A 24,476-nucleotide genomic window follows, 5' to 3' on the forward strand; every position below is an offset into this window, starting at 1 on the left:
GACGAGGATTTGAGTTTCTGAATTCATTCTTCGCGGTTCTTGTTTCACAGGCCTCTTGTCAGGGAGTGTTGGTAGCTGGTGGCAAACCAAGTCTGGTGACAGGCCGGGCATATCCTCGTACTTTTCCGCAAAGCAGTCTTTGAATTCTAGCAATAAGTCGATAAGCCTCTGCTTCTCGCTAGGCTCTAGGTAAGCGCTGATAGCCACTTCCATGGGCTCATCTGCTGTCCCGAGATTGACTTTCTCGGTAAGGTCTCTGACTTTGGGAGGCGTGTCGTCCAACGCTGCCGGAGCGAGCTGAATCTCCACCTCATCCTCTTGTTCCTGATCAGAGAGTTCTTCTTCAATGATTTCCAAAGTCGCGATTCGCTCATAGGCCTCTTTTTCCACTAGATATGATGATAATCTTTCGTACAGCGAGTGGAGGGCCTCTATCCCTTCCTCTGGAAGGTCGTAATCCATTAATCGTTTAAGGGTTTAGGCACAGCGTGGCCAGGCCTTTCCAAGCCTTCTTTTGCGAGCGTAAGCCCCCACTGTGCCAGTTCAGAGGCCGTCACCCCTGTGGGGCGGCCTTTGTTATCGAGGCCACTGACTTGCAATGGAGCGATAGGCTCCAAATAGTACCTGGCATCTACATAGTTTGCGGATACTGGGAATGGACGAGGATCCGCTTTGATCACCTCAGCTTTATCTGTCTCCCTGTTCCACATAATAAGTTCCTGATGGAGGGTTGACGGAACACAGTAGCTCCGGTGAATCCAGTCCCTTCCCAGGATAGCGCTGTAGGCCGCATAGCAATCTGTCACAAAGAAAGCATAAACTCCCTCTGCTGGACCTACCTTGATACGCAAGAAAAGTAATCCCAAGGTCTTTGTTACAGTCCCCGCGAAGTTCTTGAGAGTGAGAGACGTTGACTGGATCTTCTCCTTCTTGATTCCAAGCAAGTGCATGGTTCTAGTAGTAATGACATTAACCGCAGCTCCAGTATCAACCATGATCTTGCTAACTTTGGTACCGCCAACGTCCGCCGTGATGTATAAAGGTCTCATGTGCTGGACCATAGCAGGCGTTGGCCTAGTGAAGCTCATGAAGAATTCTTTACTGGTGGCGTCCTCTGTTTCCAGACAGACAATCTCTTCTACCGGTGTTGGGACCGCTGACGTGATCTGCAGGGGCTGTGTATTACATTCCTCAGTTTCTACGCATTCCTGAGCCGCGACCGGTATTGCATACCGCGCTGGGAGCACATAAACCATATTGCAGGACGTATCTAATTCACCTATGTCGTCCTCCAGGTTGAGCTTGGGTTCGTTGACAGGGATAACCGTGTTGAACTGTTTAGCCAACCTGTCTACTAAGGATTCCTCAGTGAGGCCCTTTATCTCACACTGCTCATGCTCCTGAACCACGGGAGCGTTTTCAGGGGAAACTGATTTTGGTTCCCTAGCAGAATCTGCCTCTAGGGGGGCAACTACTACACTCTGGACTTTTTAAGGTCTCCACTGTAAAGTGTCGGTAGTCCTATCCTTGCCCCCCAGTCTCTCGAAAACTGAGGACTTGGCTTCCGGTTCATCGCGAAACACACGGCGCCTGACGTGCGGTCGCCTGGACGGCGAGCTCTCCTTTCTGGCTGGCGGAAGTGTTCTCTCCTTGGTAATTCTGCAAAAAACACTGGGCTCAGAAATCCCTATTGCTGAGCTCGCTTGCTTTCGCAAACTACGAGGGGCCACTAATGGCTTGGCAGCAAGTGCTTCCATCTCCCTCTGATACTGCTCAGGCGATTTGACCAATTGTGAAGGTTTGATCAGGCCCTGGTCTAAGGCCTCGAGCGCGCGCTTGGCTTCCCCAAACCTGCGCTGCAGTTTTCGCTTTTTGGAAGGACTTATCTCCACTACCTTCCCCTTCTCCCTGGTGTACCACTTCCCTTCCTTGATGGTAGCGGTTGAAGCAGGTGGGATGTAGGGTTTTGTCAGAATGTCTTTGTGCTTGTTTGCAACCTTCGCCTCTGTCTGCTGATCAACCGTAGTTGCCCTCAGCTTCTTAAACAGATTGGAGTCCTTTGTAGGTGACCCCATTTCCTCCCTTTCTCTCGGGCTGGAAGGTTGATAGTTTCGCGATGGCGAAGCCCACTTGATGGGCGGGAGAGAGCCAAAATGAAATGTCTGCTCGACCTCTTCGTGCGACACTTAGATGCCACACTCTTCCTTGCACCGCGAGCATAACACTACGGGTGAGGCTTGACCAAATGGTTTAGCCTTCTTCTGGGCAGTGGCCTCGTTCAGCTCTCCTTCTCGCCCCTTTGTACTCAAATCCAGGGTTGGTTTCCACTGGTTCTGCTTGGTCCAGTTCACATCGACCATGTTGATCCCAGTATCAGGAAAAGGGTTTAGGTCAACAAGCGCTGCTGCAGTTACTGGAGCCTCTACTTGAAGACTACCGTTATTGAGCCATACCTGAATCTGGTCCTTGAGCTTCACACAGTCAGCTGTATTATGGTTCCACAAGTTATGGAATTTACAATACTTCTTTCCTTTCAGCTGATCTGGTCGAGGGAAAGGTCCAAAGTTGGTCTTTACCATCTTCGCGGCGATCATATCATCTAGAATCTCGTGTGCCTTGTTGGCATCATATGTATACGCCGCGAACTCAGGTTTAGTGAAGGCCATCGATTTGAGCTTGACAGGTTCCTTGGAGATTTTCAGTTGCTTCAAGGCTGGGTTCTTTCTCCCTGTCAGTTCATAAGCAGCGATGTCGCTCTCATCTTCCTCATCGTCCTCCTGAACCAAATCCTCACTATGATAGTTATAGTAAGGATCATACGTAGCCGGCTGGTAGCTCAGGGCCGCTATGGTGCGATTTTTCCCTGGTACATACGTCCCTCTGGACGCATTCTTCCTGGCATCAGTTTCTCTGAGGAGATGTTCGAAGCTCCCCACCTCTGTGATGAGCTCTCCCATTGACTGAATCATGCTTCCATGCTGCTTCTTTCGCTGGCGCAGCTCTAAGCCTTTGATCGCCAACTTGATCAACTCTTTCTTCGGCAGGATCACATTCAGTTTGGCCTTCTGAATCTGGAAGCGCTGAAGGTAGGCCACAGCGGACTCCGTGGGCTGTTGGGCCATCTCGGTGAGAGAAGCCAAGTCTACCTCAGGCTCTGTGGCCCCAAAAGTCTCTCGGAAGAGCTTTTCCATTGCAGGCCAATCTGCCACAGTTCCTGGTCGCAGTTTGGAGAACCACCTAAAGGCAGCCCCTGATAGAGAAGTACCAAAGATCCTGCACTTGAGGATGTCATCATTCTGGTACTGGCCGCATTGTACCCTGAACCTGGCCAGATGAGTTGCCGCATTCTCGGTATCCTCCCCTGAAAAGGTAGCAAATATGATGTTTTTATAACCCCTGGGGAAAGGCGCGAGCATTATGTGCGGTGGGAAAGGTCCTTCATAGACCCCATCCATCTGGGCCCTAGGGTTAGCCTGTCTGATCATCTCCTCTACCTCATCTCGTCTCACATATTCTGGACCCGGAGGAGGAGGAGGTGGTATTGCCATTGTATGGCGAACAGGCTGCGCAGGTATTGCTTGGTTTACAGTCGCTGTCCCTTCTCCTATCTGCACAACGCGGGTTGCAGCTGGTTGTTGAAGAGTCACTGCTGGCATAGGCATCTCTTTTGCCAAAGCTGTTATCTTGATCGGGTTACCAGCCTGGTCAATCCCATAATAGCTTCCTGGCAGCTCTTGGTATACATTCTCTGCCCCATCGCTGTCGTACTGAATGAACACAGCGGGGTCGGACGAAGTGTCAGCATTTTTCGATGCCTGCTGCTTCTGTCTGGCGGTCTGTCTAACTGACGGTGTGGTTTTTTCCTTGCTGCCGCCAATAACCAGAGCTCGTTCCTTATCTCTCACTTGCGTGGTAGCAGCGGTCGCGGCAGGTGTAGCGGCAGGTGTAGCGGTACTGCTGCTACCCTTTTCTCGCTGATTTGGCGGCACATATTTACCCGAACCAGATGGTTGGCCCAGGGAACCAAGGATAGCGTTAGGATCTCCTAACGTCTTATTCAACACTTCTTTAGCTTGGTTCAACTCAGCTCTTTGCATGGCCACCTCGGTTGCGAGAGTTGCTCCATCTTTGCGAAGACCTGCCATATCTAATGCTGTTTGCTTGGTATGATTCGCCAGAGCATCAATGATCTTTTTCTGCTGCTGACTCTGGGCATCTGCGATGCTTATAGCTTGAGCTTTCAATGCATTCTCAGTTTGCGACATCAGTTGCTCAGTTTCCATAGCTTGTTGGGAAATACGCTGGTTTATTTCGAGTAAGATTCTATCTGTTTTCGCGTTCTCCCTTTTCAGATCAGCAGCCATCTTCTTGCGATGGTTTTCAATGTTTTCTGAGATGATCGCGCATGCAACCTCGACGGTCGCTCCCTCTGGAATAGGCTTCTCGACGAAATCCTCTGATTCTTCACTCCCCACCGTATTGGAGACAGGAGTAGCGACAGGCTCACTGGACTGATTAGTGATGACAGTCTGACCCTCAGTAGCGGTCGAGTGACTCTCTCCCTGTTCAGTTGACATATCGGAGAATTGGGGATGAAGGGAGAATCTTTGAATCACTTGTTCTTCTGACAGACCACGACAATCCGCGCGAGGATGCGGTTTGTAACTGGAGGTCTTGTGTTTTGAGCAGTTAGCGTAGCCCTTTTTGTAAGGGTTTTCGCTTGACTTCCCAATGGCTAACGTTCACGAAGAGACACTTAGTTGGATCCCACCGGGCGTGCCAAAATGTTTGGCTCCAAAACCAGTTGGCTTGCAAACTGTCTCTTTTGAGCGAGTGATTGCGCAGGCGTGCCAGCACCGCGGGGTGCAGTCGTTGGGGTAGTCCCTTGACCTGACTTCTTCTTCAAGCGCTGTGGACGAGGAGAGCACCAACCTCGTCACAGGGTTCTTCTCTAGCCTTTCGGAAAAGGACTTTTGCCTTACGGATAAGGACTTTGGTTGTGGTCTCTTGCGTTCACCGAATCGATACTTAGTGTTGTAGACTAAGCAGAGCAATCACTGGGAAGTTGGGAGAAAGCACGGGTTGCGCTAAAGCGTGACTTTAGCTTCGCTGGGTTGCGAGGGCGTTACCCTTGCTTCGCTGGCAGTAACGGTGGCGGTTGCGCTCGCAGTCGGCTCGCTGGGAGACTGGGACTGGAAGTACGGTCGCCGGGTTGGTCTGGTGATGCTGACAGTCGGCTCTTGGAGAGACTAGGACTGGCGCACGGTCACCGGGTTTCAACAAGGTTGAAGGTTTGCTCCGGGGAGGCTTTGTAATCGCTAGGATTGATTGATATGAGAGAGGTCCTTAATTCTTCCTTGAAACCTGGTATATATACCTAGGGTTTTGACTGCTCCTTGTTGTAGAAGGACTATTGATTGAAGTTTCCTAGTCAATCTCTGCTACTTGATTCCAATAAGGTTTCGTTTTCCCTATGGATTCCGGAATGGGCGAAGCTATAACCCAAACCCTGGTAGGCTTATTTTTGGGCCGCAGGTATCGGCCCGCTGTGCTAGATCCACTAAAGGATATTGCCAAAATTACTTTTGGGCTCAAACACTTGGGATGTTAGGGAGGCTACACTGACCTTGTATCAACGAAAAAAGGAAAGAGAACATATATATATATATATATATATATTATTATTATTATTATACATTATACATACATCTAAAGCTGAACCCACTGTTCATAAGGGCCTGAGATGGAGTTACGGTTTTGCCCTTTGTTTTACTCTCAATTACAGTCTGCCATCCTTCTACACTCTTCTTATTCCGCGTGGCTCTGTTTCCTTGCTCCACGAAGAGAGAGAACAATCCAGAGAGAAATCAAGAACGATCGAGACTTCGAGTGAGAGAGAGAAAAGGGTTGGATTTTGATCACCGGAGGATATTTATCAAGCAGCGAAGAGTATTCTTTATCAGGTCAGTTTTCCAATTGCAAGTAACCAAATTTTTCATCTGGATTCCCAGCTTTAGCTTACTTTAAATTTGACTCCTTACATCTGAGTCTTCGTGTTTAGAGTTTGCTTCTCAATTAGTCTCTCTCAGTTTTGGTGTGTGATCGCTGGAGACCGAAAGAGAGGGGAGAGTGCATGTGCATGGTTTAGGAAGAGCGAGTAGAAAGAAAGACACCGACACTCCCACTCCCACTCCCATTTCCAAGGTTTGATTTTTTCGCACCCCATGTGTTTGTCGCAATGCCTCTCTCAGTTTTCTAAGACCTTTCTTCACATTCTTGGGTTTATGAAATTAAAGCTTCTTTCTTTATTTTTCTGGGTTGTTGAAATGGGAATCTGCAGACGCTGAAAAGGATGAAGGGTCGCCTGAAAGAGATGAGTGAGTGGTGCAGGCAGCTGATGCGTGAAGAAGATTTGGAACAAGATGAAGAACTTGAAATTGGAGTTACTCAAGATATTCCTGACATTGATGCCACTCAAGATATTTCCAATGGTACTTCTACTGAGGTATTGATTTTTCTCCTCACAATTCTGTGTCTGATGGTCTCCATCTGAAGCTATTTTTGATCGGTGTGGATTTTTCAAAAGAGCAGTTATCAGTTGCTTCTTTCCGGCACAAGTTGAAGTCCAAAGCCTGCTACATGAACATTGAGTGAGCACTGGTAAATTTAATGGTGGATCAACTACTATAGTTTGGAACCTAATTCAGGATTTTGAATGCAGCTTTTATTCTCTCCCTTTCTCACTCCAATGGCATTGAAGTTCTAGGTTGTTTACGATATCTAATTCATCTTTGACTTTATAGGCTCAAGAGTGTCCATCCTTGATCTTAACAAGAGTACCAACCCAGTAACTGCCTCATTTCAGGTACTTTTAACTTGATAAATTAATCCTTTGCGTTTTAATACTTAATAAAAGTTTTATCATATATATTGTATTGACAGTTTAGACGTGCTGAATGTTTCTCCTATCACTAGGAAATGATGATTGACAATATTGTTGTCCCTGTGGCTTCCAGTTTTGGCCTTGGAGAGGATTATAATTACTTAAGGAGATCAATCAGAGAATTTTTGACAGGTGCGTTTTCCTTGGTTTGCTTCTAGCATCATGCTTTTACCAGAAATTTTGGTATCTGCATCTGAAATTGTTTCTGTTAGTTGAAGCTCTCTTTGTTCAAGGCATTTAGGCTTGGTTTAATCAGTAGTTGAGTTGATAAAAGGTACTTAGATTAATAAATTTCTGTGAATGCAGGGGAGGAGTTGGAGAAGCTCGCTTTAGATGTAGGTTTTTCTGATGCAAGATATTATGATTAAAAATTAGAAGATGAAAAAAAAAAAAAAAGCTGGAATCTTAGTTGACTTGAATTAAAACATGATTGATTAGGTGAAGCCCAAAATGTTAATTCGTTGAGCTTACATTCATATTGATCCCATATGTATGTGATCTGCATGGTTTTAAATTATAAATTAAGCATTATGAAGCCTACTGGAAAGAAGTTATGCCACGTGAAGTCAACAATATATTTTTTTTCAACCATGAGTCTATGCATTGGGTTTAGGAAAAATTTACTGTTCATTCAATAGAAGGATTCCACTGTATGATATATATATATATATATCTTATTAAGCGTTCTTATCTTCCAGATCAGGTCGCATATTTGTGATAGACACAAAAACAGATCCAAAAGCTCCCTTTCTGCATAAAGTTGTTGACCCTGAAGACATCGTACAGAAGACTGGATTGGCATACCCACACACATCTCACTGCCTTGCATCTGGTGATTTCTTCTCCGTGACTCAGAGTTTAATGTCAAGGGAAGGTACAGCTCTCTGTTCCTTTGCATAAGTTTGATTTAAGACACAAAAATCAATATGTATATATGTATGTAATACAAATAAACTATATATATATGTATTTAATACAAATAAACTAAAACCAACATGTTACTTGAGATATGATCACTCCTAGAGAGTCTCTGCAATGTTTGTACTCATCTGGTAGTCATTTGGATTAATGATGCTTACAGAAATCAATATGTATGTGTGGTTTGCAAATATCTTTTACAATAAACTAGCACCAACATGTAAGATATATGATTACTCATTGTTCACTTGCATGGTAGACCGTAGATCAAACACATCTAAGTATCTGACTTCTAGCTATCCTATTATTTATCAGATGGGACAAACCAGGGCACACTTCACTTTTTGGTTATGATTTCTGGTACCAACGGCGGCACAAGACAATGATAAGCACATCATGGGTGCCCCGCTGCTTTCACCAAAGGTTTCAACCTTCAGCATGTCTCTGATGGTCTCTATGGGAGGCATCTTCATGTCTACAGTTGGCCTGAGGGTGAAATAAAACAAACTTTGGATCTTGACAATATGTGTTATTTTCTTTTTGGTTAATCTCCTTGAGCAAAATGATGGAACTTTTTATTTCTATTTCAGATCAGTTGCTAACATACATTTTGCAATCTTAATTTACAGTGGAATTATGGATATTTTACAAGCAGACCAGCCCTCAATCACTGTTAGAATGATTAGCAGCTAATATATGGTATACTCTCTTGAATATTTTAGTTTCTGTTGGTAATAATCATGTTTTAGGCTTTTAGAAAAACATTTGCAGGATTTCTATGGTAATTTTTGCTTCATTGTATGAATTGGCGGCAAGGCAATTGGAATTTTTTTAAGGGAATAAGTAAATCAGGGCCTAACCCATATTCTCTAGCTGATGCTTTATCAATTGTATGCTCAACATCATGATGCAGTTACATGTTCTTTTTTTTATTAGTGAGCATGCAGGAAATATAGTGCAGAGGTATGAAAATCCGAAGAATATAGATCGATCAATGAGAGTAAAGCTATGTTGTTAGAGAAAATACTTTTCATTGTTTTGTAACAAATACATGAAAATTTAGTATGTCACTGATCATAATAATGGTTTGTATGGAATCTTTTTCTAACTTCAGTTGAATTGATTATGATGCAGCTCAATTCAAGTTTTTATGACAGTCATCAAATGTACTGCCCAGGTAAATTGACTAAATTCAGTACTCTCCCTTAGGCTGTTCATGTTCATGTCATTTGTTTCGAAATTGAAAAACCTGGTCAAAAATTCATCTTGGTGCATTTATTTCAATTCAATCCATGAAAGTTCAGTGCATACATTTATAAAAGTTCAAACAAATGTAGAAGTGCCCATTTGAGTTATTTGTCTGATCGAAAGTAAAACTTGGTGTGTTTAGATCAATTTGTGTTTGAGTATTCAGCAGTTATCATATTGTTGGTTGTTTTCATATTGTTGGTTCCTATGCTTAATCATTCTGCATTTTTATGTTACATGGCAATTGATTGCCTTAAGTAACAAAGCAAAGAAGTGTAAATTTACTTACAATAATTACTGTTACAGTTCTGATATCTATTTGTTCTTCCTGTTTCAGAAGTTCTATGTATACTTATTGTATCTCCTCTGATGTGAGTTTGAATGTTGGTCATGAAGTCCTTATTTTGTTTGATTTATGGATTGCTGTACATTTATCTATGGATAGAGATTTTGAATGCAACAGTTACTCAAGGAATACTTTGAGTTACTGGAATTGATGTGTATTTGTCATTCAGCTTATAATGATAACTTAACTAATATATCAACTTGGTTCAACTTTTGAAGGTTCAAGTAGGAGAATCAGTTTTTTTTTTTTTTTTTCAAAACTTCATTTGCTTTTGTAGTGATCGAATGATGTAATTGAGCTGAATAGGATCATAGTGCTACCACATTAAGGACTGTAGCTCACTCATTTTTCTCTATGTATCATAGCCTGATTTTCATTCATAAAATCCTCTCTCTCTAAATATCTGTTCTTTAAGACTTCATACTTTTTCTTTGTTAATTTTCTTTCAGTTTCCATTTGAAATTTTCATGGCTTTGGAGTCATAATGTGCAGTTATACGAATACATACTTTACTTTTCTTATTTTGTGGGAAAAAAATTTAATATGAGACAGAAGCTTAATTGAAACAAGCCATTTGTGTTGCTTCATTGTCTTAGTTGCTGCAATCAGAACATATAAAATAATGCATTCATTCTACATTTAATCACTTATACAAGTTATGAACTCATATTTTAGTTTTTGATCATTAAATCAATTTATATGATATTTTCCCTATTTGAAAATCATCATGTCAATGAATATTAACTAATACTAAGTTGTAATCATGATCTAACTGCTTTTGTGGTAAAAATCCCATCTATAATAACCAATTTATGTAGAACAATTAAAATAGAATAAAACCTGCAGCACATAAATCTGGTAATCATTCAATATTTACAAGTGTGACGAATTCATATTGATGTCTGGTTTGGAAATCAATTAACTCTCTTTGAATTCTATTTGACAGTTGATTTTAATTTTAATCAATTAACAAGCTAGCCTGTTCAATTTTATAGACATGTTGATATTCAAAAACACCTGTTTGGTCAAAATTATAGATATATTCACATTGATCACGTTATCCTGTTTTAAAACATTAGTAAAGTCTATAGACATGTTCACATTGATTGAAGTACCCTGTTTTGAAACATTATCTCCAACATTCTTTCCATATCTATAGGCTATTCTGCAACTTTGGTAATTGCTATAAGCATGGAAATTTACTAAAGTCACATTTGGTTTCGCAGCCATCAAACTCTCAGATAGAATTTTAGCTTTTTCGCGGAGCCTCGATCGACATCCATCTTCACTATTTCGTAGGATATTCGTCTTTTATACTGGTGGAACTACAGGTGATGTAACAGCTCAAGTTTGATGACAGAAAAGACATAATTCATTCATATTTCAGTAAAATTATAAAATATGAGTAAATTCACTTAACTATTATGTATGTTTTATGATATGAGAGCGAACAAACTATATTTTGGTTTTATATTTGGGTTTTCGATTGTTCTGTTTCTTGGTGAAATTTTGGGTTTGGTCTGTTTGATCCTCGATTGTGGAAAATGAGAATAAGGGCTTGGTTTTGGTGTGCTTTGGTTTTTACTGGGTCTTTTCTTTGACTTAGTTTTGGAAATCTCAGTATTTGGTTGCGTTTTGCAGTTGTCAGTATTGTGGACTGGAGTATCTGCCTGTTTTTGCTTCCTCGATTGGATCTTGCTGTATCTAGCGTGAAGCTGATCAGGTATTAGCCTTTGTTTTTATTTTAAGTTCTTGATTGATTGCTCTGTACTTTTGGTTGTTTGAGTTCAGAACATTGGTATTTGGTAGCAAAAAGAATTTTGTCTTTATATTTATTTTTAAATTAGTGTGGTGGCTTTTAACGTTATGTCACTGATCAAGTTCTATAAGACGATATAATCAATTACAGTTTTAACTAAGATTTGAGAAATTGGAATATTGAGGTTTTATGTTTTTTATGGTTTTGTTGTCAATGGTTTGAAGTTATGGTTTGAGGTTTACAGTAGTGGTATGTATTTCTGAGAAGAAAATTTTGGCAGGAGTTCAGCAAGAGAAAGTCATTTGATGTTTCCATTTTAGTTTCTTAACAAATAGGAAACCAATATTTTGATATTTTGTACTTTTGCTTTTTGAAACATGGTTAAAGAATGCAATGGTGTAGTATATTGGAAAGGTGAATTTCGTGTGTTGGGATATATCAAAATAGTACCAAAAGTGGTACATCACAAAATAATTTGATTGTGACGAAGATTGAGACTGCACCTATTTGTCACCTATTTTCAAAGGTGTTATCCTGTTTTGAAACATTGTGTAGCTTTTTTTTTTTTTTACCTGGTAAGTTGGAGATAGTTCTCTGTTTTTGCCCTTCGGTTTGTCTCAATCACAGTTTGCCATTGTTTGATAGTGTTGTTGTGCGATGGGTTTTTGCTATTTTGGTTTCCTCCTTTTTTTTTTTTTTTTTTTTTTTCTGGTTAGAATTTTAAGTTAGTCTTTACTCTGTCATTATAAGCTGCACCTCAAGTTTCTTTAACTTTTCCCTTTTCATTTTCTTTGGGTTCTTCTTCATCAATTTTGTTTACTTCTGTACTGAGATCAGAATTAATTTATCCTTTTTTGCAGCTCTGATGCTGTTACTAGATTTACTGCCCTTGATCTGTCAACCCTTGATCTTCCATCTATTCCTCTTTGACATATACCTGCACCCTTTTATGTTAATTCCTTTCTCTATTCATTTTCAGGTAATTCAAACTTAGGAACTGTCCATGGGATAAAGCTTTGAAGTTAGAACTCGATATAATCTTAGGAAAAAACTCGATATAAATTGTTGAAACACTTAGAAAATCCTGTACTGGCTTACAATTTCTATTACATCATCTGATGCTGCAATAAACTAGAATAGAATTCTCAACATGAAAATTTTTGGATCACTTTATTTTACATATGCCTTGCTTCAGTTAAAGATCTTATTCATTTTTGTTAATCAAACCATACTCACTTACAAAATCTGCAACTAAGTAATCATCGCGTAACAATTCTGCCCCGCAGCAACGCGCGGGAAACATTTCTAGTACTATATATTAAAGGAGGGTGCGGGATTCACTGTTCATCATCGGCTTAGTAACAGTACCGGCTCCAGCCGAGCCGATGGTGAAAAGACGATTTTGTCCTCCTTTTCCTTTTAATTACAATCGGCCATTCACCCTAGCCCGATCTTTTTCCACGCTTCTGTCTCCCAATACCCTAGATCTGCAGATAGAGAACAAATCCAGACAGAAGTTCCAGAGAGAGATCGGTGTGATAGAAGCATACTAGAGAGAGAGAGAGAGAGAGAGAGAGAGAGAGAGAGAGAGAGAGAGAGAGAGAGAGAGAGAGAGAGAGAGAGAGAGAGAGAGAGAGAGAGAGAGAGAGAGAGAGAGAGAGAGAGAGAGAGAGAGAGAGAGAGAGAGAGAGAGAGAGAGAGAGAGAGAAGACCTCCATCCGTCCGCACGGGCCGCCGCGATTCGAAGAAAGTCCCTCGCCCTCAATCGTCAGCCACTGCTTCACGGTCTCGATTCCGATCCCGGCCTCGACCTCCATCAAGGTCAACACCCACTGTTCGCTGATATCAGGCTTATCCATCGCAATCAACATCAGCAGAATCTTGGTAAAATTTAGCTTTCATAAAGTCAGTTGATTTCATTTACCATGTTATCTACCTTTATCTTTCTACCCAGATCGATCAATTTTTTCATCTCTGTAAACCATATGTTTACAACTTCTTATTCTTTCTGATCTCGAAAACTTTGTTCCTTATGATAGTATTTGTTTTTGTTTTTTAAGAATTGGGAAACTGAAATTTTGTTATTAATCTGACAAAATAGAGTTACAGTAGAAATCAACCGAAGAAACTTGATTTCTAATAAAACTCTGTTTTCCCTATTATTCTATTAATTTTTATGTATTACGGCTTCTATTAGATTATCTATTGTTCTCAATTTTGAACTGATATCAGTTTTTATCTTCTACAGATACTGTTTTCTCTGCAATTTCACATCTAGGTGGTTAATTACAACAACTTCCACGTATGCTTTTGATCTGTCACAATTTCAGATTTTTCACTACTGATCTATAGCATCTACTTTGTACTCTTAATTTCAATAATTCAATTATCTTCCAGTAAAACTAATTGTCTTCCAATGTTTTTTTTTTAATTTTTTTTTCAGATTGATGTAAACTTTAGGCACTTAGTTTCTATGGATGTATAGTTTAGTTCATAGATTGTTTTGAGTTCTTCAAATTTATACTTTCTCAAATTTTCAAGCAAAGTTTTAGATTATAAACGTTGAGCATTATGAAAACTTGGTGACGGTTCAGTTTAGTAGAATCAATAAGAATACAGGGGCAACATCATAGATGGTTTTTTTCTATAGTGAAACTGATCTGAAATCTGAAGTGGGGTTTCTCTTTTTATTTTCACACCCTCGGTTTCAACAACAAGACTTCAGATTCTGGAGTTTATTCTTTTTATCACATAAAATTTTTCAATTTTTGTTGGCATCATGGGGTTTATTTTCCCCTTCTTCATTTTGACCTGGGGCGTTGTTCATGTTTCATGTTGCTGGTCTGAGAGTTGGCTTCTTCTATTTAGTTTGATTGACTATGGTTTAATTTCTTTAGTATTGATATTGGTAAGTACATAAGGAACTTCTTAATTGTTTCTTCATTTTGTATGAAAATCCATGGGCTGAAAGAAAAAAAAAATCACTGGATTATGCAGTCAAATTTTAGCTGTAATTCACTGTATTTCTGGACGGTAAAAGATTTGCATTTTATCGATGTTTGTTTGTAGATGAGTGACACAGTGTTATCAGTGTTTGTTTAATTTGACTTCCAACGTTGTTTTAAATCGACACAGTTCATTAAAAAAAAAAAAACAATTCCTCTTTTGGTAAGTTGACAATGTCAAATGTTTTTGGCTTTTATTTTGATTGAGTGTGCGAGGAAGCTTTCAACAGAAGAAGAGGTATATGTTTGATTTGGATTTCGTCTCAAATTCAGTGTGTACCTGCTTCCTATGTAACATTTCATTTCAGTGTCTAAATGTTATTCATCATTTCTATGTATCATTTCAATGTTGTTTTAGGTAATCACATTCAGTTTCTTTTCTATCTTTTTTCACGTGGAACTTGATTTTTAATCGCTGCCTTATCAAACAGGCTGTTATTAATTGTGGAGGACGTTGCGCAAGGAATCTAAACATATAGAGTGCAGGTATGTGAAATTACACTATATATTAAAGGAGGGAGTGTAGAGTTTAAAAATAGGGAAATCAAGGTCTGAGAATAGAGTGATTGATACAAACTTCTTTGGCTCAATCAAGGCATGTAGGTAAGGCTTTTCTCTATGTGCTTCGATCGAACCAAAGATGAGCTTGGTATAGGTTACAGTTATTTATTTATTTATTTATTTTGGCTCGCAGAAACTTTGTATTAAAGTTATTGTTAGTAACTTTACAATTAATTTTAGTGTTTCATAGTTGTTTTATTTGATTTCTGAAGATTTTATGCAAAAGAATTTTGGTACTATCTTTCTGCAACTGTTCCTTTGTCTATTGCTCAGTATCATCTTGCTTGCTTATTCTTACTCAGGTATAAATTCTAAAAAAATTAGATTGCTTCTGTATTGAGTTTATGGTATGTATAGCCATGATAACATCAAATTATATTCTTAGTACAGTAAAACCCCCGAGCAAATTTCGTATATTTATATTTAGCAAATTATTTATTTGGAACTATTTATGCTTTGTTTGTTGAGTTCCGTTTTTCAGTTTAATTGCTTTTTGCTGTATGTAGAAATAATGTCAGCGATACTACAATTTTCATTACACACGTGTTTAATGTTATGTAGAAAAAAAAAGTTTTTTTTTTTTCCTGATGGATACATATGAATACCGTGTATATTACATTCAAGCAAATAAATTTAAAAAAAAAAACATTTTCAATTTGCTTCTCTTTTTAAATAAAACTGTGTTGATAAAACATATTTTTAAACGCAGTTATGCCTCCCAAGAGCAGGACAACAAGGAAAAGAAGCCTCTTAGAAGATCACAGCTCAGTAAATTTATCCAAGAGCAGCACAACAAGAAAAAGAAGGCTCTTAGATGGAGATCCCAGCTCGGCAAATTTATATCATGCTGAGAGTCTGGCCGAAAGCTCATCAAGACCAGGGGATATATGTGTAAACTCATGCAATGAGACTGAAAGTACAATAGGTAATTCCAAGCAGTTACTCAATATTTGCAAAAGAAAATTAATAGACAATATACATAAGAGCTTGATCTGTTGTTTTATATTATCACAACATTTAAGAAGTAGTATCTTTCACATTATAGATGTTCATGAAATCAGTGTCAAATTTTTTCTATGCACTGCATGTATGCAAAATTATTATATTAATTAATACTGTGAGTAACAATTTTTAAATTTTACATGCAGTTGGAGGTTCATCTTTTTTTGGTCAGGGGTTATATCAAAAGAGTAGACAAGGTTTTAAGTTTTCTATTTCAAGTTCTACTGTTTTATATTCACAGAACATTTAATTCCAATGAACAACATGATTCTGACCTTCATTTGTTCAATTTGGTCGATCTGATACTTAGAACTAACTCTTTTATCTCTTTTATCTTTATGGTTACAATTGCAGGAATGACTACGAAGTATGAGGATTTTGGTGACAATGTTTTTGCATGTAATCATTGTGGCGCACGTTTTTGGTTGAAAGAAGCAAACAAACAAAAGTCCAAAAATGCACCCATCATCTATACAAATTGTTGTAAGAAAGGAGAAATCAAAGTTCAGCAATCAAACCCAATACCGGCATTTCTTGAACATCTATTGAATCCAGAAAATGGTCCAGAAAGCAGGCTTTTCAGAGATAATATTAGAGTTTACAATTCAATGTTCTCTTTTACATCAATGGGAGCAACAATTGATCATGGTGTAAACGTTGGATCAGGTCCTTATGTCTTCAAAATAAATGGTCAAGTACATCATTTAATGGGTTCTATGTTGCCTCCTGATGGTGAATGTCCTAAATATGCACAATTATACATCTATGATACAAAAAATGAGGTTGCAAATCGTATTAACGCTATTGATCCTTCTCATATCAATGAAAAAATAAAACCAGATATTGTACAAGGATTGATTAAGATGTTTGATGAAATTAATGAGTTGGTTAAAACTTATCGAATGATCAGAGATAAATTTGAAGATAATTCTTTGCCTTCATTCAATATGACTATGCTTAGTCGCCAACTAACTGATAGTAAACAATATGAGGAACCAACAAGTGAGGAAATTAGCGGTTTAATCGTTGGTGATATTGGAGAATTCAATTCAAATAAAGATATAGTCATTCAATCAAACGACGGACATTTAAAGCGGATTTTCAAAATACATCCAAAGTACATGTCATTACAATACCCAATTCTTTTTCCATATGGTGAAGATGGATATAAACCTGATCTACGAATGCAAGCAACTGCAACAAATCGTGAAAAGAAAAGAGATAAGATATCAATGCGAAGTTTTATTGCATATCAGATTCAAGATAGAAATAACAAAACAAACACTTTATTAAAAGGTGGACGACTGTTTCAGTAATTTTTAGTTGACTCTTATGCAACTATTGAAGAACATCGTTTGGACTACATTAGAAAAAATCAAAGAGATTTAAGAAGCGAAGCTTACAAAGACATTTGTACTGCATCTTCAGCTGGAATCAATGAAGGTCGTAATTTAGGACAAAAAGTTTTTTTACCAAGCTCTCACACTGGAAGCCCTAGATACATGATCAACAATTATCAAGATGCAATGGCAATTTGTAGACAATATGGCAATCCAGATCTATTTATAACTTTTACTTGCAATGTTAAATGGCCAGAAATATTGAGATATTTTGAAAATACACCTGGATATAAACAAGAAGATAGGCCTGACATAATTTCAAGAATTTTTAAATTGAAATTAAATGATATGATTACATATATTAAATCCGGAGAACCTTTTGGAGAAATTGAAGCAGGTAAGTCCGTTAGTGTAAAAAACCTCACTGTACATATTTTTTTTGTTCATTTTTTTGTCAAATTTATTTTATTTCCATGAAATTTAACTTAAGTTTAATTCTATAAATGTGCCAAAAATAAGTATATCTAAATTTTCATTTCTCATTTTTCAATACAGATGTTTGCACGGTAGAATTTCAGAAGAGAGGACTCCCTCATGCCCATATGCTATTTTGGTTGAAAAGAAATTACAAATGTTATACAGCGACTGATATAGATTCTATTATCTCAGCTGAATTACCAGAAAAAGATGCCAATCCAGAACTTTTTAAAATTGTTAGCCAATTCATGATTCATGGGCCTTGCGGACAAATAAATCCAAAATCTCCTTGCATGCGAGATGGAAAATGTTCCAAATTTTTTCCAAAACCATACAACACAAACACTACATTTGAAATAAATATGCCACCAACATACAGACGTCGTGATGACGACACAAGATTTGTAGTAAAAGATGATGTACATATCGGCAATAATTTTGTTGTACCATACAATTCTAATTTATTATTGAGATATAACGCTCATATCAATGTTGAATCATGTTCCCAATCTATGCTGATCAAATATTTATTTAAATATATAAATAAAGGTCCAGATAGAGCTCGAATTATGTTTCATGAAAATCTAAATGATGAAATTCAGACTTATCTTAATTGTCGTTATCTAACTCCTCATGAATCTGTGTGGAGATTGTTTGAATATGAAATTCATTCTAGACATCCTTCAGTTCAACATTTACAAATTCATATGCCTTTAAAACAAAATATCATTTTCAATGAAACTGATTCTCTTGAATCAATAATAAGATATAGAAGTACAGAAGATACTACGCTCACTGGATGGTTTAAAGCAAATATAACTTATCCAGAAGCACGAGAATTAACTTACACTGAATTTCCAACTAAATTTGTATGGGACAATAGAAAAAAATTTTGGGCACCAAGAAAACAATATCAAACCATTGGCAGAATAGCACACATACATCCTGCATTAGGTGAATTATATTTTATGAGAATGCTATTAAATATTCAAAAAGGTTGTTGTAATTACAATTCAATAAGAACAGTAAACGGCATTATACATTCTTCTTATCAAGACGCATGTCGAGCTTTGGGTTTGTTAGGTGATGATAAAGAATGGATTGAAGCACTAACAAATTCTTCACATGTTGCAACAGCTTCAGAGATGCGCTAGCTTTTTGTTACAATAATTTTGTTCTGTGATGTTGCCAATCCTCAAATGCTATTTGATTCACATTTGTCAAATATGTGTGATGATATCTTATACAAACTTCGAATTGAATCCGGAATTCCAAATCTAATCGTACCAGAGTCAGAATTGAAAAATAGCCTTTTATTTGAATTAGAACAACTATTTAACATTTCATCCAGTTCATTAAAAGATCATCAACTACAGCTACCTGATGCAAATAAAATGTCAGAGTTGAATAATAGATTATTAAGAGAAGAATTAGATTACGATTGTCTTGCATTAAAGCATCAACATACAAACTTTCTGAGCCAATTGAATACCTGTCAAAAAATTGTCTACAATGAAGTTATTAGAGTCATTGAAGAAGAAAAATCAAGTATTTTCTTTGTTCATGGTTGTGGAGGAACTGGCAAGACTTTTTTGTGGCATACAATAATAAGTAAACTAAGATCTGAAGGAAAAATTGTTTTAGCTGTTGCTTCATCTGGAATTGCATCATTATTACTTCCAAAAGGCAGAACAGCTCATTCTCGGTTTAAAATACCTCTCACATTGACTAATTCCTCAATATGTCCAATAAAAAAAGGCACTCATCTTGCAAAATTACTTGAAAAAACAGATTTAATTATTTGGGATGAAGCTCCAATGTGTCATAAGCATTGTTTTGAATCACTAGATAAATCTCTCCGTGACATTCTATCACATGTTAACAGTACGCAAACAAATAAACCATTTGGTGGTAAACCTCTTTTATTAGGTGGAGACTTTAGACAAATTTTACCAGTCATTCCAGGAGGAACTAAAGAACAAATAATTGAAGCTTCATTAAACAGTTCATATCTGTGGTCATCATTTAAAATATTCAATTTGACAGAAAACATGAGATTATCAAAAAATGATTTAACTATAGAGCAAAAACAGAAAATTTCAACTTTTGCAAATTGGATATTGCAAATCGGAGAAGGTCATACACGTTCAATTCATGATACAAATGATAGAGATACATCTTGGATCGAAATTCCGGACGACTTACTCATTAACTCTTATACAAATCCAATAGAATCAATTTTCCTTGCAACTTATCCAAATTTTAACATTAAGTATAATAACTTTGATTATCTAAAAGAACGTGCTATTGTTACACCACGAAATTCAACTGTTCGGGATATAAATGATTATGCTATAAATTTATTACCGGGTGAAAAAACTACTTATTTAAGTTCGGACACCATTTTGTTAAACTCTGGAAACAATGAAAATATGAATCTTTTATATCCTACAGAATTTTTAAATAAACTTGAATTTAATGGACTACCTTCACACAAATTGAATTTAAAAATTGGAATGCCCATCATGTTATTAAGAAACTTGAATCAAGTCTCTGGCTTATGCAATGGTACGAGATTAATAATAACAAAGTTATTTGATAGATTGATAGAAGCAAAAATATTAACAGGAAATAACACAGGACAAAAAATTTTCATACCTAGAATTATTCTTACTGCATCTGAAAAAAAAATGGCCATTCATTTTGAAAAGATGTCAATTTCCAATTAGACCATGTTATGCAATGACAATCAACAAAAGTCAAGGCGCGCCAATCATTAAATCAAGTAGGCATATATCTACCTGAACCTGTATTCACTCATGGTCAATTATACGTCGCATTATCAAGAGTTACATCAAAAGATGGTCTAAAATTTTTGATAAATAACAACAATGATATACCAAACAAATATACTAAAAACATTGTATATAAAGATGTGTTACAGAATTTGTAAAATCCTCCTCTTCATAAATTTTGTAACGTTTACTACTCAATGTTTCCTTTATATAATTTGCACAGTACTAATCATATATACTATATGGTAAAAAAATAATCAAAGAAAACCTCTTTGTCCATATAATGAGAAAATGGCTATGAAAAGAATTCAAACTACTAATCGAGAATAGAAGAATGGTGTCAGGAAAATGAAGCCCAAGAGTAGGACAATCATGGTAAAATTGTTGATTTGATTTTGTAGATTATTTTTTTGGCGGTTATTTGGTTTTGTAGATTGAGCATTGATTTTTTATGTATGCAGAACACAAATGTGATACGCAGGAATTGATCCATCAAAGAGGAAGCAATCAGTATTTTGATCATGGAGGTGGAGAGTTAATGCAGTAGCTAAACCTTGAACAATACTGGGCACTGGCAATGATTTCTGATAATGAGAAAATGCACATAAAAGACAAATTTTAGGAATCAGGTTACACGTGTGCAAGTTAGTTGCACCAAAACTTGAAAGTTGAAACCCAGCACTTCCTTCTCTTAGTTTGGGATTTGGGAACATCTATCTCCTGCTACAGCCATTTCTCCGTCGACTAATTTGTTGTGCTGATTATCAGGCGGCCTGGGAAATCTTCTGCATTGAATTGACAACGGTGAGCTAAAACTGCTTCCAGAGCATCACGATCGCCGCCGTGACGACTTCATCTCCGGTAATCATCTACTTAACTTTCTCAATTCCATTGTTTATTTGTTTAAATTTTCGGTAATTTTGATCGACTTTGATTTATCGTTACAGATGTGTTTCCTCCCTCCTCTGCTCTCGATGTGTTCATCATAGATTCATAGGCAACAACTTTACCAAGCCTCAGTTTGGAACCACTGCTTGCCAAGAAAGGTAGCCTTTCTAATTCTTCCTCTGTACACTTTTGAATCTCTCTATTGTTTATGTTTTCTATCAGTAAAAGTAATTCACTTTCTCCATTTGACATAAATTATGTTCCTCATCTCTTTTGTCTATCAAATTTAATGTCGGTTGGATCTATTATTCTTGATAGTAACACAGCATAGAAAGAGCAAACAAAGGCAAAGATCATTTTGCCTTACTGGGGAAAGTTATGGAAGTAAGGGAGAAGTTGGTCAATACAACAGAGAAGTCAGCAGAAGAGTGAAAATCGCAAACCTAAAAGCAGCTAGAGGAACAATTGGAAAGAGGATATATCTGGATTCACTTGAAAATTCCATTTAAGAGCATGCGAAGCATGCTAAGGCGTTGCAAAAGTTGTTAGAATAGACGAAGAAGCATTTGGATTCGATTTCCAAAGAGAAGAAGCTTAAACATAATGCCAGACAAATTGGATTGCAGCTAATGGAGAATGACGCTTCTGTTATTAATGGTAGATGCTTGCAGCTGATAATGAGTCAGCAATTCATCAAGAAAGGTGAGCTTAATATTAGAATGAGCAGGTTTCACTAAAATTGATTTTTTTAAAAACTCTATGTACTATGTATATTGTTATTAGTAATAATCTGATTTGTAGTGAAGCATAGCATGAAAATGCTGCTTATTGTTATTGGAATTCTTTGGCATCTTTTAAGAAGCTATTGTCCTTTTTGAAAGATGCAATGTTATTAAAATATGTAGAGGACGTGTGAAGAGTGTCTATACTGATATCCTGTTGCCAATTAAAAGTCAGATCTTCATCTCTTATGGAAGCTCCTGTTAAAGAAAGCAGTTCAAAATTATTATTCTTTTCGTTTGTCCAAGTCCAAGTTCCCATCTTAAATGATTCAATTATGTTTAAGACTTTTGAGGTGTTCATTGAGTTGATTCTTTCTTTCTTTCTTATGTTTCTTAGTGTGTAATATTTTCATATGCAATTGATTGTTATATTATAAAACATTTACGAATCGTATATAATCAGTCGATGCTTTGAGTATTGTTAACATGTCTGGTGTATATTAACAATGATTCAATCTCTGTTCAGATATGGCCTTACGACAAAGAAAAAAGAAGGTACATCTTCTTTTGGGTGGACAAGAAAGTGAGGAGGATCCAGCTGTTTCTTAAACCTCTAACTAATTCGTCAAATAAGAGCAACAAAGACAAAAGCAAAGAGCTGGTAATGCTGCAACGGTTTCATCTACTTCTATTAGTATTCCAGAAGCTGGTCCATCATGCTCAAGAACACGTAGAATGCGTGAACACACTCAAAAAAATGTAAGACATTGTCATTTGTATAACTCATTTAGTTGTCAAAATGTAGTAAAAGCGCATTATAATAAACAGTAATCTTTCTAATTTTGTTCAGCTTTCAACTGCATCGAGCGTTGGTCAAGCTTCATATCAAAGAAATAGAAGTGGTAATGGTTATTTATTGTTTTAAACGTAAATTTTCATAACAAACATTCTTTCAATAAATTTATACATATATATATATTTTTTTTCTTTCATATATATGTATTTTTTTTCTTTCATATATATGTAAACCATTTTTACAATGCTATGTTATTAGTTTGTCATTCTATTGATTATTTTCCACTTATTTATTTATCTATATGTGGTTTACAAGAACTCATATAAGTTATGCAGATTTTGGAGACAAGATTTTCAAATGTCGTCACTGCAATGCATTATTTTGGTTGAATGAGTCTATAAAAGCGAGATATAAAAATCAACCTCCAATGTTTACATTATGTTGTGAGCAATGCGTCCAACACCGAATATTCTTGATGAATTATTAGATAAAAAAAAAGGCATAGAAGGTATGTAATTTTGCAGCCAGAAGTGAGGATTAAATGTAATAGCGTGATTCAGTATGCTTCATTCCATCCAATATTCCTTACGATGTTCCTCCATCAGGCTGCAGGTGAAAATGCCAAGTTGTATGCTGCAATTACAAATGGTATTGTCAGTAAACTTGACAACGGAGGCCTTGGTTTTCTATGTGCAAAATGATGGACAGCTGCTACAACATTTCTATTCCTTTACTTTAGCATTCCCTGCTTCCCAGTGGGAAGTTCCCACAATACTTGATGTTGTCAAACAATGTAAACCAAACAATTTTAGAGAGATGAAACTCTCTCATTTTATCATTCTGTCATTATTGTAAATTATTAGCAACAACAAATCCCGCGGCAAAGCGCGGGCACTATTACTAGTATATATTAAAGATGAGTTGGGGTTACTATTTTTAATTGTTCATTAGGGGATGGGAAATGACGTAGCTATCCCTGACTTTGGGTTTGAATCACAAAATTGCTGTAGGTGTTTTTTGGGAGTCAAAAAATTGCTGTGGGGGGTTTTTGGGGAGAGCATGTACTAAAGATGAGTTGAGGTGGTGAGTTGAGATCGGGGGTGGGAAATGACGTAGCTGTCCCTGCTTTTATTGACGTAGCTTAAATATATCAACTACAAAATGGTTTGTCTTTTTTTTGTCGAGAATCTAGAATCATCGAGAGATAGAGAGAGAGAGCGCGTCAAACTGAGAGTGCCAGAACGATCTAGAGAGAGAGAGAGATCTGATCCCTCATCGTTACAGGTAGAAAGAGAGAGGTATTGAGCTTTGCTGTTTTGTATTGGTTGTGTTTTATTCAAGCTGATTTTCTTGAATTTGTTATGTGTGTTCTCCAGTTTTGTAGTGATTGGGTCCAGTTTGTGACGAGAAGATTTCAACCCAATCAAGTGGAACAGGTATGGTATTTGGTTGTATTTTTCTTTCTTTTAAGTGATTAGTTGAAAATTGTAGGGCTGGGCACGGGCCGGGCCCAAAACGTGTTTTTTATAAGCTAGGCCCGAAGTAAGCCCGGACCGTAATTTTTCGGGCCGGTTTTCCAGGCTTACGAGCCCAAATAGGCCTTCAAAAAAAAAAAAATGCTGCGCACCAAAAACAAACTAATCTTCTTCAAGATCTGTGCCCCCAACATGCAAAAC

At 37.3% G+C, this 24,476-nt stretch overlaps 2 protein-coding genes and 1 long non-coding RNA gene across 3 annotated transcripts; all 3 read left to right on the top strand.

The window, feature by feature from the left end:
• The first annotated feature begins 5,807 nt into the window (after positions 1–5,807).
• On the top strand, positions 5,808–8,989 carry LOC133720497 (uncharacterized). The gene is made up of 10 exons (XR_009851898.1): positions 5,808–5,963; positions 6,062–6,204; positions 6,341–6,505; positions 6,592–6,660; positions 6,804–6,865; positions 7,017–7,075; positions 7,642–7,817; positions 8,177–8,353; positions 8,491–8,560; positions 8,798–8,989. It is a non-coding gene; the product is annotated as an uncharacterized LOC133720497 (long non-coding RNA).
• Positions 8,990–13,522: 4,533 nt separating this feature from the next.
• Positions 13,523–17,098, top strand: LOC133711187 (uncharacterized). The gene is made up of 4 exons (XM_062137366.1): positions 13,523–14,705; positions 15,490–15,705; positions 15,929–15,979; positions 16,137–17,098. Exons 2-4 carry the CDS (start codon positions 15,492–15,494, stop codon positions 17,096–17,098), a joined length of 1,227 nt encoding a protein of 408 aa, XP_061993350.1. The 5' UTR covers positions 13,523–14,705; positions 15,490–15,491.
• Positions 17,099–18,220: 1,122 nt separating this feature from the next.
• LOC133720504 (uncharacterized) lies at positions 18,221–23,739 on the top strand. Its single transcript, XM_062146838.1, is given in 8 exon segments — positions 18,221–20,285; positions 20,287–20,365; positions 20,367–21,255; positions 21,342–21,984; positions 22,531–22,763; positions 22,855–22,906; positions 23,136–23,308; positions 23,406–23,739. Coding segments are annotated over 3 exon segments (1,752 nt in total). The 5' UTR covers positions 18,221–18,798; the 3' UTR covers positions 20,553–21,255; positions 21,342–21,984; positions 22,531–22,763; positions 22,855–22,906; positions 23,136–23,308; positions 23,406–23,739.
• The last annotated feature ends 737 nt before the right edge of the window (positions 23,740–24,476 follow it).

This window comes from Rosa rugosa, chromosome 1 (genome assembly GCF_958449725.1).
Source record: "Rosa rugosa chromosome 1, drRosRugo1.1, whole genome shotgun sequence".
Lineage (NCBI taxonomy): Eukaryota > Viridiplantae > Streptophyta > Magnoliopsida > Rosales > Rosaceae > Rosa > Rosa rugosa.